Genomic DNA, 17188 nt, shown 5'->3' on the forward strand with positions numbered 1-17188 from the left:
AAAAGTCACAAACAAATGCAATATTAAATATATTTTTTCAGATCATAATACAATAAAAAATAACACATAGGTGCAAATGTGAATTCTATTTGTGCAAGATAATCATTAATTTTAGTGGATGATTCTTATTATTTCAATTTCTGATATCTTACAAGGGCCCATATACCATTCTTTATTATAGATTTTAATGTATGTTACTTTCCACCAGTAAAGAGTTTATAAAAGATTTGGTGTACGTTGCCAAAGGGAGTTTGGTAATGCTTATAAAAAGTCTATATAAATGTCTGATCTATTCTGTGCCAAGTCTTGTCATTTTTACTTCAACAACATTTCTCACTTTCCTTCTCTCTCTATTCACATGAATACAATTTTAGTTCAGATCCTCACCATCTTTTTCTGGACTATTGCACTTCTTTTTTTTTTTTTTTTTTTTTTTTATTTTTTTTTAATTTTTTATTTAATAATTACTTTATATTGACACTCGTTTCTGTTCCGATTTTTTTTTCCCCTCCCTCCCTCCACCCCCTCCCCTAGATGGCAAGCAGTCCTTTATATGTTGGATATGTTGCAGTATATCCTAGATACAATATATGTTTGCAGAACCGAACAGTTCTCTTGTTGCTTAGGGAGAATTGGATTCAGAAGGTATAAATAACCCGGGAAGAAAAACAAAAATGCAGATAGTTTACATTCGTTTCCCAGTGTTCTTTCTTTGGGTGTAGCTGCTTTTTTCTGTCATTTATCAATTGAAACTCAGGTCTCTTTGTCAAAGAAATCCACTTCCATCAAAATATGTCCTCATACAATATCGTTGTCAAAGTGTATAATGATCTCCTGGTTCTGCTCATTTCACTTAGCATCAGTTCATGTAAGTCTCGCCAGTCCTCTCTGTATTCATCCTGCTGGTCATTTCTTACAGAACAATAATATTCCATAACATTCATATACCACAATTTACCCAGCCATTCTCCAATTGATGGGCATCCATTCATTTTCCAGTTTCTAGCCACTACAAACAGTGCTGCTACAAACATTTTGGCACATACAGGTCCCTTTCCCTTCTTTAGTATTTCTTTGGGATATAAGCCCAATAGAAACACTGCTGGATCAAAGGGTATGCACAATTTGATAATTTTTTGGGCATAATTCCAGATTGCTCTCCAGAATGGTTGGATTCGTTCACAACTCCACCAACAATGCATTAGTGTCCCAGTTTTCCCGCATCCCCTCCAACATTCATCATTATTTTTTCCTGTCATCTTAGCCAATCTGACAGGTGTGTAGTGGTATCTCAGAGTTGTCTTAATTTGCATTTCTCTGATCAATAATGATTTGGAACACTCTTTCATCTGAGTGGTAATAGTTTCAAGACTATTGCACTTCTTAATTGGTCTGCTTTCCTCTCTCCCTACTCCAATCCATCATCTATACAACTGATTTTCTTATCTTGAAAATCTGACCATATCAGTTAATCAATGTGTCCCTTTAGTATAAAAAATATAAATTCCTCCTTTTTGCTTTTAAAACCTTTTTGATTTGGCTCTACTCTACCTTTCCAACCTTGTTAATATAAGTACTTCCCTTCTGGCACTGTGGTTGAGCTGTATTGGCTTTCTTAATGTACCTTACATATTCCATCTCCTGTTTCCTTCCTTTTGACTCTTGATAATCACCCTAGTTTTACTCAAAAGTCAGTTTAGACACCACCTTCTTTAGATACCACTACTTTTCTGAACCTCCTGATTGTTAATATGGACACCTCCAATTATTTTGTATTTATTTATTTTTTTAATGTAGTAAGGTCCTAGAGATGACTACTAGTGGTATCATCAGCACTTCTGTTGTAAATATCAGAAATATTTAAAGTATTGAATAATAATTTTTGATCTCATTATTTGGAAACAATTCATTTGACATTTGCATTGAAGGTCCAAAAGCAATGTAGGTAAAACTGACACCAAACTACACTAGTAGTCATTGTGTTCTTCACTGACACTTCTAATAGTACAAACAAAATAAAGATGCCAGTTTATTTAAGATAGTCAACCTTTGATGACTCAATAAGAAATTATTTTGATTAAATGTCCACCTTTGAGCACCTAACCTTTTCATATTCTTTATGATGTAATAAAAAGAACATATGAAATATTGTAATTGTCTCATTGAAAAGCATTTGTGCAGTTGTTTGAATTTCTAGCCAAACTCCCTGTTTTTTTCATTAAATAATATTTTTACTTGAAAGAACAATTTACAAAATAAGGCTAGTTGGAAACTATATATATTCGGTAGTTGTTGATTTGTTTGGTTAGTGAACAAATTGAACCTATCACTTGAAGTAAAATTAAAATTGTGTTGAAAATCAAAATTATGTAAAATTTGTATTTGTTACTGTGATTTTGACTAAAAGATTTTTCTGATGAAATAGTGATATCAATGAATGTCATGTTCTGATATTGTATAATGAAACTTTTTAACTTTGGGGAAGGTTGCATAATTTAGTAAACCAATATTTTCAAATGAACAATTTATGATGTTATAAAATAATACCAGGGGTAAGAGTCATTCAAAATGCAAGAGAGACTCTTAAATTTTAATAACAGCACACAGTACTGATTGATGGTAGCTAATCTTAAAAACTGATTATTTATCAAGTTTTATTTTAGTATTAGAATATCCATGTATTTGTAAAGACTATCAAAATACTCTTCTCTTTTCCAACTACATATCTGTGGAAGGCTAAAATTTCCTCACGTATTTCAATCAAAACAACATTTCAAAACAGATTGAGTTGCAGAAACCATTTTGAAAATTCAGTTGTGAGTATAAATGGGTGCTGCAACTAAAAGATTCCAAATAGCTAGTCTAGAATTTAGTTTTTCTATTAATTTCTTCAGCTTTACAAGGTCATTGAATTTACCTGGAAAGTTTATATTCTTTCTCCCCACTCCACATACTCTCCTCAATTATGACAAAGCAAAGAAACCAGCCAACATATTGAGAAAGAAACAGACATTTGTTAAATATCTTTTTATGTGCTGGGCACTGTACTAAATGTTTATTTGATTCTAAAAATAACCTTGAGAGGTTATTATCCTCATTTTACAGGCAAGGAAACCAAATAGACAGGTCATACAGCTAGTAGGTGCCCAAGCAGGATTCATACTCGTATCTCTTTCACTCTAAGCACCCAACTACCTCTAACTCCATGAAACATTTTATACTAGTAATCCGATACCTCTGAACCAGGGGTGGGGAACTTTTTTTCTGTCAAGATCCATTGGCATATTTATAACACCATTCAAGGGCCATACAAAATTATTACTTTTCAAAACTCAGGCAATGGAAGATAGTTGTACCTGACTTTGAGCTTAAAATGCCTGAAGTTCCTTTAGCAAATGATTTCACAAGGCTTACATAGTCCATGGGCTGGGCATTTCTCACCTCTTCTCTAAACCAAAAGGTCAGTCTACTTTACAAATGTTTGCAGTACTGAGATTTGAACATTTACTCAGAGTTCAGATTCCTTTGGTAGTCTTTTACATTTTTTTAGGAATATATATATATATATATATATTTCTTCTGGTTCTGTTTTCTTCATTCTGCATAATTTCATGTAGTAAAAAGAGGCTATAGAATGCAGTGGAAAGAATACCTACTTCTTAGTTTAGAAGCCAAAGCTATAAAATCTCCCTGGGCCTCAATTTTCTCATCAATTAAATGAGAGGTAGACTAGATAGATGGGCTTTGAGGCTCCCACTAGTTCTAGATCTATGATCTTCGATTAGCCATCATTTCTAAGTTTTTAAGATCTGCAGAGTGCTTGATTTAAGAAATTGTATTTGATCCTCACCACAACTCTGTGAGACAGATACTTTTATATCCTCTTTTACAATGGGGAATCTGAAGTAAAAATTGAACTGAGGTGTTCCTGATTGTATCTCCCCATTTCCACCAGCTATATAGAAAGAAGTTTTCCCATTTTCCTTTGAATTCTGCATATTGGTCTTTTTTTCTCCATTGGAGGTATAATAATCTCTTCAATATATCACAGTGTTTCAGCTAATTCTCAATTGATAGGTACCTACTTTGTTTCTAATTTTTTATCTTTTTGAAACTTTTTGCTGATTTGTTTGTAGGAGTTTAGGGCATTTTAAAATTTGTTTCTTATTTTACGTATTCTTTGATTTTATTTGGAAAAAATAAAATGTCTTATTTCTCATCTTTACATTTATCCACTTTAATAGGATTCCTGAGTAATTCTTTGGGAAGAGCAAATTCTAGTCAAGGACAATCTAGACCAAGCAAGCAAGAACTTAAGAAGCCCAAATTACCACAAGGACGATTTGATTCTCCAGAAGATTCCAATTTAGAACAAGAACCACTAGAAAGTAAGTATAAGAAAAATCTGTACATGTACACACATACATATATACTTACACACATAAGTATAATAAAAATTTATATTTTTTGAGAAGCATAGTGAATAGATAGCCAGTTATGTCACATGAACGATCTTCAGATGAGATAGCTTGGGGGTTTTACTGGCTAGATTTCTTTTTTAAAGACCAGGTCTTGAACCAAAACCAATCTGATTTTAATTGGCCACCAAAAGGTCCTTTTAGTCATTGTTTGGGTCCCATTTGACTTAGATTAAATGTAAATAGCAATTATTTCTGCTTTGCCCAGAAACCTTGAAGGTCTTCCCCTCCCAGATTCCTTCATTCGTTTAGTTAGTTAGTTGGGGGTTTCTTGTTTGTTTCGGTTTTTTGGGCTAGGTAAAAGAAGAGATTCTTTGCTTTAGTTGCAACTAAGCCTTAATTACAGAATAGGTATAGCCTCAGTTAAATTGAGATCTGTTGAAGACCTTAGCTTAAAAAGGCCAAGGTGGGCCATTTCCAGTTGTCCTGAGCTATATCTGGCCCCTGGATCCAGATGTCTCCAGAGGAGAAAGTGAGACTTGCACTGTTGTCTCTTACTTCACTTGCATGTAGAGCATCACCTCCCTGATGTCATGGTCCTCTTTGAGAACGAAGGATAAATGACAATTTCTGTGTGCTCTGGTTGTTACTTAACCTCTTAGTGCCAAGGAGAATACCAAATATAAGTAAGTTGGAGAGAAGATAGTGATCTGCTAATTGGTGCAAGTAACTGATCAGCTAGTTGGGGTTAAATGACTTTCCCAGGATCATACAACTGGTAAGTATCTGTGGCTGGATTTGAACTCAAGTCCTACTGACTCCAGGGCCAGTGCTCTATCCAATGTACCACCTAACTACCTTCATATCAACAGAAAAAAAACTTTGACTAATTGAAGGAATTATTTCAAAAATGAGGATAAATTGAAGGCAATTGTTAAATCAATATATTGATTGTCAGACTTTAATAAAATAATGGAGGATTTTGCAAGTACAAAATCGTAATGAATCCTTTTTATCCTAGACCACCAACAGAGTCTTTTCAATTTGTAGAAAATTACTTTTTCTTTGATATTAACATACAGCAATCTAATAAGCAACTCCAAAATTATTAATGAACTAGTTACCTGGTATTGAAAAGACTGTAAGAAAAGTGAGATTTCTAATTTCTTTGGCAGTTTGTGTAGAAGTAGTCTACCTTTTCATGAAGATGTTTATAATGGAGATACTAACTAAATATTTCTGAGTATGAATCACTTCATTGTAATAGTAGTATAAGTAGATCTGGAGGCGAGTTGAAAATTGTGATAAAATACATCATCAAAATGCAGTTTTGTATTGCTTTGTGGCAGAGTTCTCAAAGCAGCAAAAAAAAATTTCCAGACTCCACTATTGGCTTTTCTATCTCTTCCACACAAAGACAACATGCTGAGAACACAAATAATTCTTGACTTTTAAATCAAAATTCCTGGATCTCAATTCTGATACTCAGTTTTTTTGCATATTGATCCCATTCCAGATTTTTTTAATCTGGTCCCTCTGGTGCTCTTTCAGTTTTGTAATTTTCTATTGGTTAGTCTTTAATTTGTTTACTTTAGTAATATAGCACCCACAAACTTTTCAATCTGCTAACTAGATCTTTCACCATGTTATAAACTTTGAAAAATACTCTAAATAAGACTGTCACTTATGACTTTTATCACACTTGTGTGGAACAACTGAAGTTCTTTGCAAGTGACAACAGAAATGTTTTATGATTCCAGAATGCCAGTGACTTGGAATGCCAAATACCTATTCATTTCATACTATAAAGGCATGCTAATTCTGAAATGATAGTCCCAGCAATCACTGGAAAGGATGAGATTTGGCCCCAAAACATAGGTATTTGTCAGGGAAAGGTAGCCACACTTTACTGGAAATGTATTGTTATTAGCTGCTTCCCCTTTGGAGATAGTTTATCTGGAACTATATATGCCAGCTTCAATTAGAAAATCCTCTGACACTTGGTGATCTGAGTTTGCTGAGAAAATTTATTGCAAAAACAGTAAGAAAAATTTTATTAAAAAATGTGTTTTGGAAAATTTTCTCCTACACTGGTATTTCATAGGTGATATGTTCGTTAGTATTCTCATAGGTGAATTTGTGTCTTTCTCTGGGTTTGTAAAGGGCTGAAACTTTGTGAGTTCATGTACTAAGGTCCGGACAACCAAGCACTTAAGGCTAATTACCAATTGGACAATACTCTATTAGAATATACTTGGAAAATGGCTCTTCCCACTATCCTGTGCTGGCTCAATGATTGGTGTATACAGAGAATTGTAGGAGGGACTAGGGGATAGAGTAAGACTAGCCAGGGTCACTCTGGGCGGGGGATGAAGAAGGAAGGTCAGAGAGATTCTGCTTCCATCCAATTCAATCCTACCTCTAAAGACCAAGAGTAAAGACTAAGGACTTTTGCTTATCCTGACTCCAGCTGATTCTAAGGTATCCAGGTTGCTAATGTGGGTATTACGTGGGTTGACCCTTTTAGAACTGACATTAGATAGAGCACCCATGCTTGTGTTGCCAAAGAGAATTTTTGTTTGCCTGCATATAGCATAAAGGACCTAGGAAACTGCCCTAAACTGCTCATATTTTTAAGGATAACAGCTGGTGATTGCTATCTTAGTTTTTATTTAAAGTATTTTCCAGAGATATTCACATCCTAATTATCAGAGGCTTTATAAAATTCAAAGAGTTATCTCAACTAGAGGGCATTTTTCTCCAAAACATGATGATAGGGAATAGTAAAATTCATGAGTCAGTTAATGAGCTCATTTATCACATATTACCAAATAATTATTTTCAAAAATGTTAACACTGTTGTTCTAAGAAAAGGTGCACATGATACTTATGGAAATATGTATAAAAGAATTGCACATTTAACATATTGGATTATTTACTGTCTGGGAAAGGGGATGGGAAGAAGGGAGAGGAAAAAAATTTGGAACACAAGGTTTTGCAAGGATGAATGTTGAAAATTATATATGCATATGTTTTTAAAATAAAAGGCTTTAATCAAAAACAAACAATAGACATTATATAATAAAAAATATGTATAAAAAAGAAAAGATACAAAAAAATAGACTTAGTCTCATTTGTTGAAGAGTTTGTAATCTATATTGAGGAAGAGGAAGGAAATACAGATACATATGTAGTACTAAATTCAATAACTTCTCCCAGAGATCAATTACTGTATCTTTAAGAGGCAGTAGACATTTATACTTTAACCACTGTTATATGAAGAGTCTCTAAGGAGAACTGTTAGCATAGTTCCTGTCACATAGTAAACACTATATAAATGCTAGGTATTAACTGTTATTAGGGAACTGATGTATAACTCTTACAAAGAAACATGAAGAGAATTCTTGAGAAGAAAACTTAATTACTATCCTGGGAGAAGTAAATGAAGGGACTGTTTTTTCCCCAACTGAGAAATCAGCAAGTGTAATAATAATGATTTTGTGATCTTCCTCAGTACTGATATATTTTAAATAATTATTTAGATTTGGTTTGTTATTGTGATATTAATAAATTATATCACCAGTAACCTTGGTATTTAAACCTAAGAGATTTTAGGGTGTTTGATAAATAATATAGGGATGGGGCATGGAGCTAGAGCTAATTGAGAAAAATATTTCAATTTTAGTAATTTGTTTACATTAGAAGCCAAAATGAGACATTAAATAGAAAAAGGATAAAAAATAAAAAGATATTACAGGTGGAACAGTTTCAAAACTATGAGGTTCTAAGTATGAGTATGCCAGTAGATAGCGAAAAACATAAGAATGAGGCAATTAAATTCAGAGAAATTACAAGCATTTCAAAAGCAAAGCAGAACATATTTTCCAGTTTTAAAATTGTATGATTCTATGAGTAGGAAATGGAAAACCTAGAAGCAATTTTAAAAACAAGTATTTGGAAGATAACTGTTGCTTTGTTTATAAATATATAAATCTTGACTTCCTTTAGGTTCTTTGAGCTAGCATAATATACCAAAAAAAAAAAAGATGGTAAAACATTTTCAGAAGTTTGTGGGAAATGCCCAACAAATTATGTAACTCTTAGATAACCTAATCTGTTCACAAAATAATAAGATGCTGGGTGCCCCACATTTCTTTCCATAAATGTGTAATCTTTAATTAATATGTCTAATATGCCTTCATTTGTTGCTCACTACCAGAAAATGGTGAGGTAATGTGGTGTTGCAGAGATGAATAAATCACGTCTCTAGTATCTAGGAGTTTTTAATCTAATAGAGGAGGTGAGAAATAGTCAACTTTAAGAAGAGTTTACATTGATACATTGATTTCAGGTCTTCAAAGTATTATATGTAGCTTTGATTCTTAGGGCAACCCTATGAGTCAGGTAGTACATTTACTATTCCCATTTTATAAATGAAGAAACTGAGACTTAGATATAAAATGACTTGTCCAAGTCATAAGGCTAGTAAGTGGTTAAGCTGAGTTTTGAAATCAAATCTTTTGATTTGCTCTTTCTACTATAGGGCAGAATAACTTTTTTCCATAGGGCAAAATAATTTTTTTTCCCATGCAAAGCAATATGTGAAAAATTCCTTTAGAAAAGTACAAACAAATTTCCCAGTGGATAGAAAGAAAGGGATCAGAGCAGTGGTTCTCAAAGTATGGTCTAGAGAATTCTGGGGATCTCTGAAACCCTTTTAAAGGGTTTACAAATTCAAAAATAGTGTTTATTTTCCAATATGGTAAATGTCCATAAATATAATCCAGATAAACAAAAACTCTTTGAAGAGATCCTCAATAATTTTTAATAGGATAAAGATACTGAAAACAAAAGTTTGAAAACTACTGGATTAGAGTATTAGAAAGGATATTTTTTAAATAGCTGACCATGTTTACAGACAAAAGTAAAGCTAGATAATTATAATTCACTAGATGAAATTAGAAGTGTGAAGGAACCAGAGGAAAATTACACCTTAGAGTAAAACATGTGAATAGAAGTAGGGAAAAATAGATTGCAGATGTTAATAAGATTTGGAAAAACTAGTGTAAATTGATGAACATGGATTTTGGAAGAGGAAAGTAATAGTGGTGGAATAGTAATCTGGAAATAGCAGTAGGGAACAAGAAGTTTGTCAAACATCTTACTTGCCCTGTCAGTGTAGGGGGGAATGGAAGGAGATTTCATGGAAAATGGTCATAACTGAGGAAAGTCAGCTTTCAGTTAAGGCAGGGAGATTTAGGAGTGCTTCTGTAAACAATGAAGGTTATAGGAAGCAGTTTGCTAACTGCAAAACAAAAGAGAATAGTGGCTGGAGAGTTGATCTCAAAGTCATTGAAATGTGGCTGGCTGAATGAGCAAATCACTTAATCTGCCTGAGAAATAAGCAGTTCTCTATAACCAATCTGTATCGGTCTTTTACTCATTCAGTTCTTTTTATCATTTAAATCATAGGTAGAGTCCCTTTTCTTATATAGCACCAATACATGCATAAGTAAATGTGTAAATTTTCAAATTGACATCATCTGGTTACTTTTGTCTGAAGGTTTCATATTTTATGTGCATCTTAGTGAACTGAGCTTTCTGGACTTCAGCTTACTATAAAGGAAAGTTTTTGTCCATGGTACACAAAGAGATCTGACCAGAGTTCTAAGTGAAGTAGTTATTGAAGCTACGTCTGACTTGGGAATCATAAGCACGTTACTTGATTTAACATAACCTGCTATAGAATCCTGAGCTAGTTTAAACTAGATTTTTTTTTAAAAGTGAATTTCAAAAAAGGAAAATATTAATAGAAGAAAAATTACCTAGAAGTGGCAATTGGAATAGAGTATACTGACTTTTATAGAAAATAGTGTGCTTCAGTGACTTTTGTATATGAAAAATTGAATAATGGGAGAACTTTTAGATCAATAACTGGGAAAATAGGAATACTAGAACTTCTTTTTCATTATGGGACAAATTTAATTTTCTTTATCTTAGGAGATAAAAATTGGTAATTAACTATAAACAAAACTATATTGTTTCTTGAAAGGACCTAGGTCTAAATTCAGAAAAATAAGAGACGAAATAACATATTTCAGAACTTTGTTAGCTAAATTAGAAGTGATGGATATTCCATTGTCTGCTGATTAATAAGTTCAACTGAATAGAGGAACAGTTTGGAAGCAGAACATCAGATGTCACTCAGCTGATCAGTTAGTTTGAGACATTTGTGCTTAGTGAGTCAAGCACAGAGTAGATTAACTCAGTTTATCAGTGGAATCATTCAACACATAAGCTGTCTTTGTGAAAGCACTTTTGTGGCCCAGTATTTTTTTTCCTCCCTAACTCAGCAGTAGTTTATTTTTCCAATTACATGTAAGGATAGTTTTCAGCATTCATTTTTGTAATATTTTGATTTCCATTGTGCCCAAAGGGCTATCAAACTCTGCATACTCTTTGAGCTATCAAACTATGCCCTTTGATACAGCAGTATTTCTACTGGGCATGTATCCCAAAAAGATTATTAAAAAAGGGAAAAGGACCCACATGTGCAAAAAATGTTTGTAGTAACCTTTTTGTAGTGGCAAAGAACTGAGTGGATGCCCAATATTTGGGGAATGGCTGAATAAGTTATATAGCATGTGAATGTAATATAGAACATTATTGTTCTGTAAGAAACAATCAGCAGGATGATTTCAGAAAGGTCTGGAGAGACTTACATGAACTGATGTCAAGTGAAGTGAGTAGAGAGCCAAGAGAACATTGTACATAGCAGCAATATTATATGATGATCAACTGTGATGGACTTGCCTCTTTTCAACAATGAGGTATGATTAGGCCAATTCGAAAAGGCTTATGATCGGGAGAGCCATCTGCATCCAGAGAAAGGACTATAGGGACTGAATGTGGATCACAACACAGCATTTTCGCCTTTTGTTGTTGTTTATTTTTTCCTTTTTTTTTTTTCCCCCCATTTTGATCTTATTTTTCTTGTGCACTATGTAAATGTGGGCATGTTTAGAACAATTACACATTTAACCTATATTGGATTACTTGCTGTCTAGGAAAGGGGAAAGGTAGGAAGGGAGGGAAAAAATTGGAATACAAGCTTTTGCAAGGATGAATGTGTTTTTTTTTAATTATTATTATAGCTTTTTATTTACAAGATCTATGCATGGGTAATTTTTCAGCCTTAACAATTGCAAAACTTTTTGTTCCAATTTTTCCCTTCCTTCCCCTTACCCTCTCCCCCAGATGGAAGGTTGACCAATACATGTTAAATATGTTAAAGTATATGTTAAATACAATATACATATACATGTCCATACAGTTATTTTGCTGTACAAAAAGAATCAGACTTTGAAATAATGTACAATTAATCTGTGAAGGAAATCATAAATGCAGGCAGACAAAAATAGAGGGATTGGGAATTCTATGTAGTGGTTCATACTCATTTCCCAGAGTTCTTTCACTGGGTGTAGCTAGTTCTCTTCATTATTGAATAAATGTAACTGATTTGGTTCATCTCATTGTTGAAGAGAGCCACATCCATCAGAATTGATCATCATATAGTATTGTTGTTGAAGTATATAATGATCTCCTGGTCCTGCTCACTTTACTAAGCATCATTCATGTAAGTCTCTCCAGGCCTTTCTGAAATCATCCTGTTGGTCATTTCTTGCAGAACAACAATATTCCATAACATTCATATACCACAATTTATTCAGCCGTTCTCTAATTGATGGGCATCCATTCAGTTTCCAGTTTCTGGCCACTGCAAAGAGGGCTTACACAAATATTCTGCAAGGATGAATGTTGAAAATCATCTTTGCATGTATTTTGAAAAATAAAAAGCTATTTTTTAAAAAGATATTGAATTCCAAATTTTTTTACCCTCCCTTACCTCCCTTCTCTACAAGACAGCAAGCAATCTGAAATAGATTATATTTTTACAATTATTTTAAACATATCTCCACATTTGTCATGTTGTGAAAGACAAATTAGAAAACAAAGGAAAAATCACGACAGAGAAAAAGCAAACAAAAAAAAAATTTAAAACAGTATACTTCAGGCCTCATTCAGTCTCCATAGTTCTCTTTCTGGACATGATTAACATTTTCCATCCTAACTCTGTTGGAAGTGTCTTGAATCACTGCATTACTAAGAAGAGCCAAGACTCATAGCTGATCATCACATAATCTTGCTGTACAATGTTCTCCTGGTTCTGCTCATTTTCATTAGTTCATATAAGTCTTTCGAGGCTTTTCTGAAATCTACCTGCTAATGACTTCTTTTTCTTTTTTTCTTTTTTTAAATGATTTCTTATAAAACAATAATATTCCATTATATTCATATACCATAACTTATTCAACCATTCCCCAATTGATGGGCATCCACTAAATTTTCAATTCGAGAGACAGAAAGTGGATGTTGAAGGTTTTAGTTTAGTGATTGACAAAAGTTCCAGTCTCAGTTTCTTGTCCATGAGAATAGGGGCTGGACAGTGTTATTACTGGGCTTATATCCCAAATAGATCTTAAAGAAGGGAAAGGGATCTATATGTGCCAAAATATTTGTGGTAGCCCTTTTTGTAGAAAAAGGCTGGAAACTAGAAATTGAATGCATGCCCACTAATTGTAGAATGGCTGAATAAATTGTGGTATATGAATGTTCTGGAATATTATTGTCTTGTAAGAAATGATCAATAGGATGATTTCAGAAAGGCCTGGAGAGACTTATATGAACTGATGCTGAGTGAAATGAGCAGGACCAGGATATCATTATATATTTCAACAGTACTATATGTTGATCAATTCTGATGGACATGGCTCTCTTCAACAATGAGAGGAACTATATCGATTCCATTTATTCAATAATGAAGAGAACCAGCTACACCCGGTGAAAGAACTATGGGAAATGAATATGAATATAGCATGTCCACTCCCTCTGTTTTTGTCCACTTGCCATTTTTATTTCCTTCTCAGGTTATTTTTATCTTCTTTCTAAGTCCGATTTTTCTTGTGCAACAAAATAACTGTATGGATATGTATACATATATTGTATTTAACATATTTAACATGTATTGGTCTACCTGCCATTTAGGGGAGAGGGTGGAGGGAAGGAAGGGAAAAGTTAGAACAGAAGGTTTTACAAGAGTCAATACTGAAAAATTACCCATGCATATATCTTGTAAATAAAAAGCCATAATAAAAAAAAAAGAGAGAAAGAGAATAGGGGCTGGAAAGACAGGTCTTTTTTTGTATTTGCCTCTTTCTGTATCCCCAATGCATGTCCACTTGGAGGATATGTCAGTATGGACAGCAGTGGGGAAGAATGGCATAAAACAAGAAACTATATAACTATATAAACATATAAGAGGATTTTTAAGCCTGTCCTTAGGTTATTTTTCCTTAAATGATAAGCAGCATCTTTTTAAAACCATCAGCAAGCATTATTTGTAATTGGAGAGAAGCTAGAGGCATTTTCAGTAATTTCGGAGTGAAACAAGGATGCCCATTATTATTACTATTATCCAGTATTGTACTAGAAATATTGGTTTTAGCAATAAGAGAAGAATGAAATTAAAGGAATTAGACAATGAGGAGATAAAACTATCACTCTTTGCAGATGATATGATGGTATACTTAGTGTCCTAGAGAATCAGACAAAAACCCACTTGAAACAACAGCTTTAGCAAAGTTATAGAATATAAAATAAACCTATACAAATCATCAGCATTTCTGCATATTATTTACAAAGTTCAGCAACAAGAGTTAGAAAGGAAAATTCCATTTAAAATAACTGTAGACAAAATAAAACATTTGGGTGTCTACCTGTTAAAACAAACCCAGGAACTATATGAACACAATTACAAAAAACTTTTCACACAAGATCTAAACCATTGGAAAAACATCAATTGCTCATGAGTAGGCCAAGCTAATATAATAACAAATGATAATTCTACCTAAATTGTTCTGTTCAGTGCCACACCACTCAAACTGCCAAAAAATAATTTTATATTGGAGGAACTATTGGAAAACAAGCATACTAGTGTACTGATAGTGGAACTATGAATTGATCCAGATGTTCTGGGAAACAATTTGAAACATACCCAAAATGTTATGAAATAATGCAAAACTTTTAGTCCAATTATACCACTATTTAGGCCTATAACCCAAAGAGATCAAAGAAAGGCAACTGGAAATTAAGAAAATAACCACCTCCTGGGGCAGAGCTGAACATATTTGGTATGTGAAGGTAGTAAAATATTATTGTGCCATGTGAAATGTTGGAATAGACATTTTCATAGGAAAGTGAGAAGATCTCTTTTAACTAAGGGAGATTAGAATAAGCAGAAATAGTAGAACATTTATATGACAAGAACCTTATTGTGGAGGGGAAGGGAGAGGAACTCTCATCAGTGCAATAATAAACTACAGGTTTAGGAGACTGAGGCACTATAGAGATGTTGGACTTAAAAAGTAAAATGAAACTTATTTTTAGATGTGACCAAGATGGAAATTAGTTTTGCTTAACTTTGCTTATTTTTTATGAGGGTCTTGATCTTCATCTTTTTATTGTTCAATTGGAAGCAGTAGAAGGAAGAGATAAATGTTTATAATAATGATTTGCAATGGTATTTTTGAAAACTGTAGTTCTCAATAATTAATATTCTTTAGAATTTATATATATATAGCAGTTATAATATTTCTAATAGCTCATTTTGAGCTTTGTTTATATTTTCTTTCTTTTTATAGAATTTCCAGGTGATATCAATCCTCTTACAAAGGAAAAAGGTGGCCCCAAAGGTCCTGAACCTACTCGATATGGAGATTGGGAACGAAAAGGACGTTGTGTGGATTTTTAATGGTCTCTGACTCTTGACAAACTGGTCTCTTCTTCTAAATGTTGTATATTTAATTTAAGTTTTGCGTATTTAATTTCTTTGTGTTCCTTTTTTTAAAAAAAATTTTTTTTAATCATCTGATTTGGAGAATGTTAGTCCAAAAAAGATTACGCTTGGGAAATATTTCTGCATTAGCATATTTATTATACAGATTTGTTAATGAAGAGATGATGTTCAGGACTGCCTGTTAATTTATCAGTTAACATTGCATATAAGTTCCATAATTTAATTTTTATGGGGTGAAAGTGATTCATTGTTTGAAAAGGTTTTACTGAGAAATAAAATGTTGTAAATTCCAAGATGTATATTGCATTATCTGCAAAGAAAAGTTTTGCCAAGCAGATTATTGCATAAAAGCCTAACATTTCAGTTAAACAAGTCCTTATAGAATGCTTTCTCAATGCCTAACATCATGCTAGATTGGGGAAGGAGAAATACAGAAGAAAAAAGAGGCACAGACCCCAGCCTTCAGGAGTTTATGGTGTATTGGGGAAAATAATTTTCCAAGTTGTGGATTGTATCACATTGGTAAGAGACAAGTCTGTGGAGTTGAAAAAATTTGGAACAGTGACCAAAATTATTGGATATTTTAAAATATTCGTGCATAAATAAATCCATTTATTTAATTGGAAATAAAGTTCAAATTAAAATGTAAACTAGCATCAAATTCTCAGTAGTTGATAAGATTGCAGAAAGGGAGGATGCCAGTAGAGCTGGAGGCAGTGTTTCCCAGCATAGGTGGCTTACAGAGAATAAGTGGTTACAAGAGGAAATTACCTGGTCCTTTGACTAAAGGGAGGGATTGAACACTTTTATCTCCCAGTGCTGCTTGAATACTCCCCACCAAATTTTCTTACTGAAGGAGGACTGAAGGAGATTAAATAATTGGCATTGGGAGCCATAAGCATTCAACCCTTTGTGCTGATGGAGGAAACTAATCTTTTGACGATTCAGTTCCTTGATCATTTGATATTTTGTTACTTTTAATTTATGTGTAAGTTTTATTTTTATTATAAAATTGTGATGAATACTTAATTTTACTTGAATAAAAGCAAGGTAAAAAAATATTTTGTATAGATTGTTTTGTGGAAAAGGGAAACATATATATACACATGTATATAAATATGAAGCAACACTCCACTTCTAAAAATAGATCTATTATTTTATTATTATTAATAATTATTGAATATTAATGTTATATTTTTATCTATATCTATTCATATATTTATAAATATGCGTGTGTGTGTGTGTGTATGAAACTTGGAAACTATTGCCCTGGAGAGCAACTGATACAACATAGAAAGAATATCAGTAGAGGGGAAACAATAAATTACAGGAAAAAATATGCAGATGATAAAGCAGCAAAATTATATCCTTATATCAATAAACAAATAATTTGACTTCATCACAAGCATTGTGGGATGGAATTTAAGAATATCTGTTGGTAAGGAATGACCAGCGGGATGAATACAGAGAGGACTTACATGAACTGATGCTAAGTGAAATGAGCAGAACCAGGAGATCATTATATACCTCAACAATGATACTGTTTGAGGATGTATTGTGATGGAAGTGGATCTCTTCGATAAAGAGAGCTAATTCAGTTTCAATTGATCAAAGATGGACAGAAGCAGCTACACCCAAAGAAAGAACACTGGGAAATGAATATAAATTGCTTACATTTTTGTTTTTCTTCCCGGGTTATTTATACCTTCTGAATTCAATTCTCCCTGTGCAACAAGAAAACTGTTCAGTTCTACACACATATATTGTATCTAGGATATACTGTAACCTATTTAACATGTAAAGGACTGCTTGCCATCTGGGGAGGGGGTGGAGGGAGGGAGGGGAAAAATCAGAA

General features: G+C 33.2%; 1 protein-coding gene across 1 annotated transcript in view; it reads left to right on the top strand.

Annotated features, from left to right (window-relative positions):
• The window catches only part of SDHAF4 (succinate dehydrogenase complex assembly factor 4), a 28270-nt gene extending 11938 nt beyond the window's left edge, over positions 1-16332 (top strand). Inside the window, exons 2-3 of the mRNA XM_051997219.1 lie at positions 4245-4388; positions 15179-16332. Of these exons, the coding sequence (XP_051853179.1) occupies positions 4245-4388; positions 15179-15288 (254 nt within the window). The 3' untranslated portion in view covers positions 15289-16332. The remainder of the gene's footprint in view (positions 1-4244; positions 4389-15178) is intronic.
• The last annotated feature ends 856 nt before the right edge of the window (positions 16333-17188 follow it).

Source organism: Antechinus flavipes, chromosome 4, assembly GCF_016432865.1.
Source record: "Antechinus flavipes isolate AdamAnt ecotype Samford, QLD, Australia chromosome 4, AdamAnt_v2, whole genome shotgun sequence".
Taxonomy (NCBI): domain Eukaryota; kingdom Metazoa; phylum Chordata; class Mammalia; order Dasyuromorphia; family Dasyuridae; genus Antechinus; species Antechinus flavipes.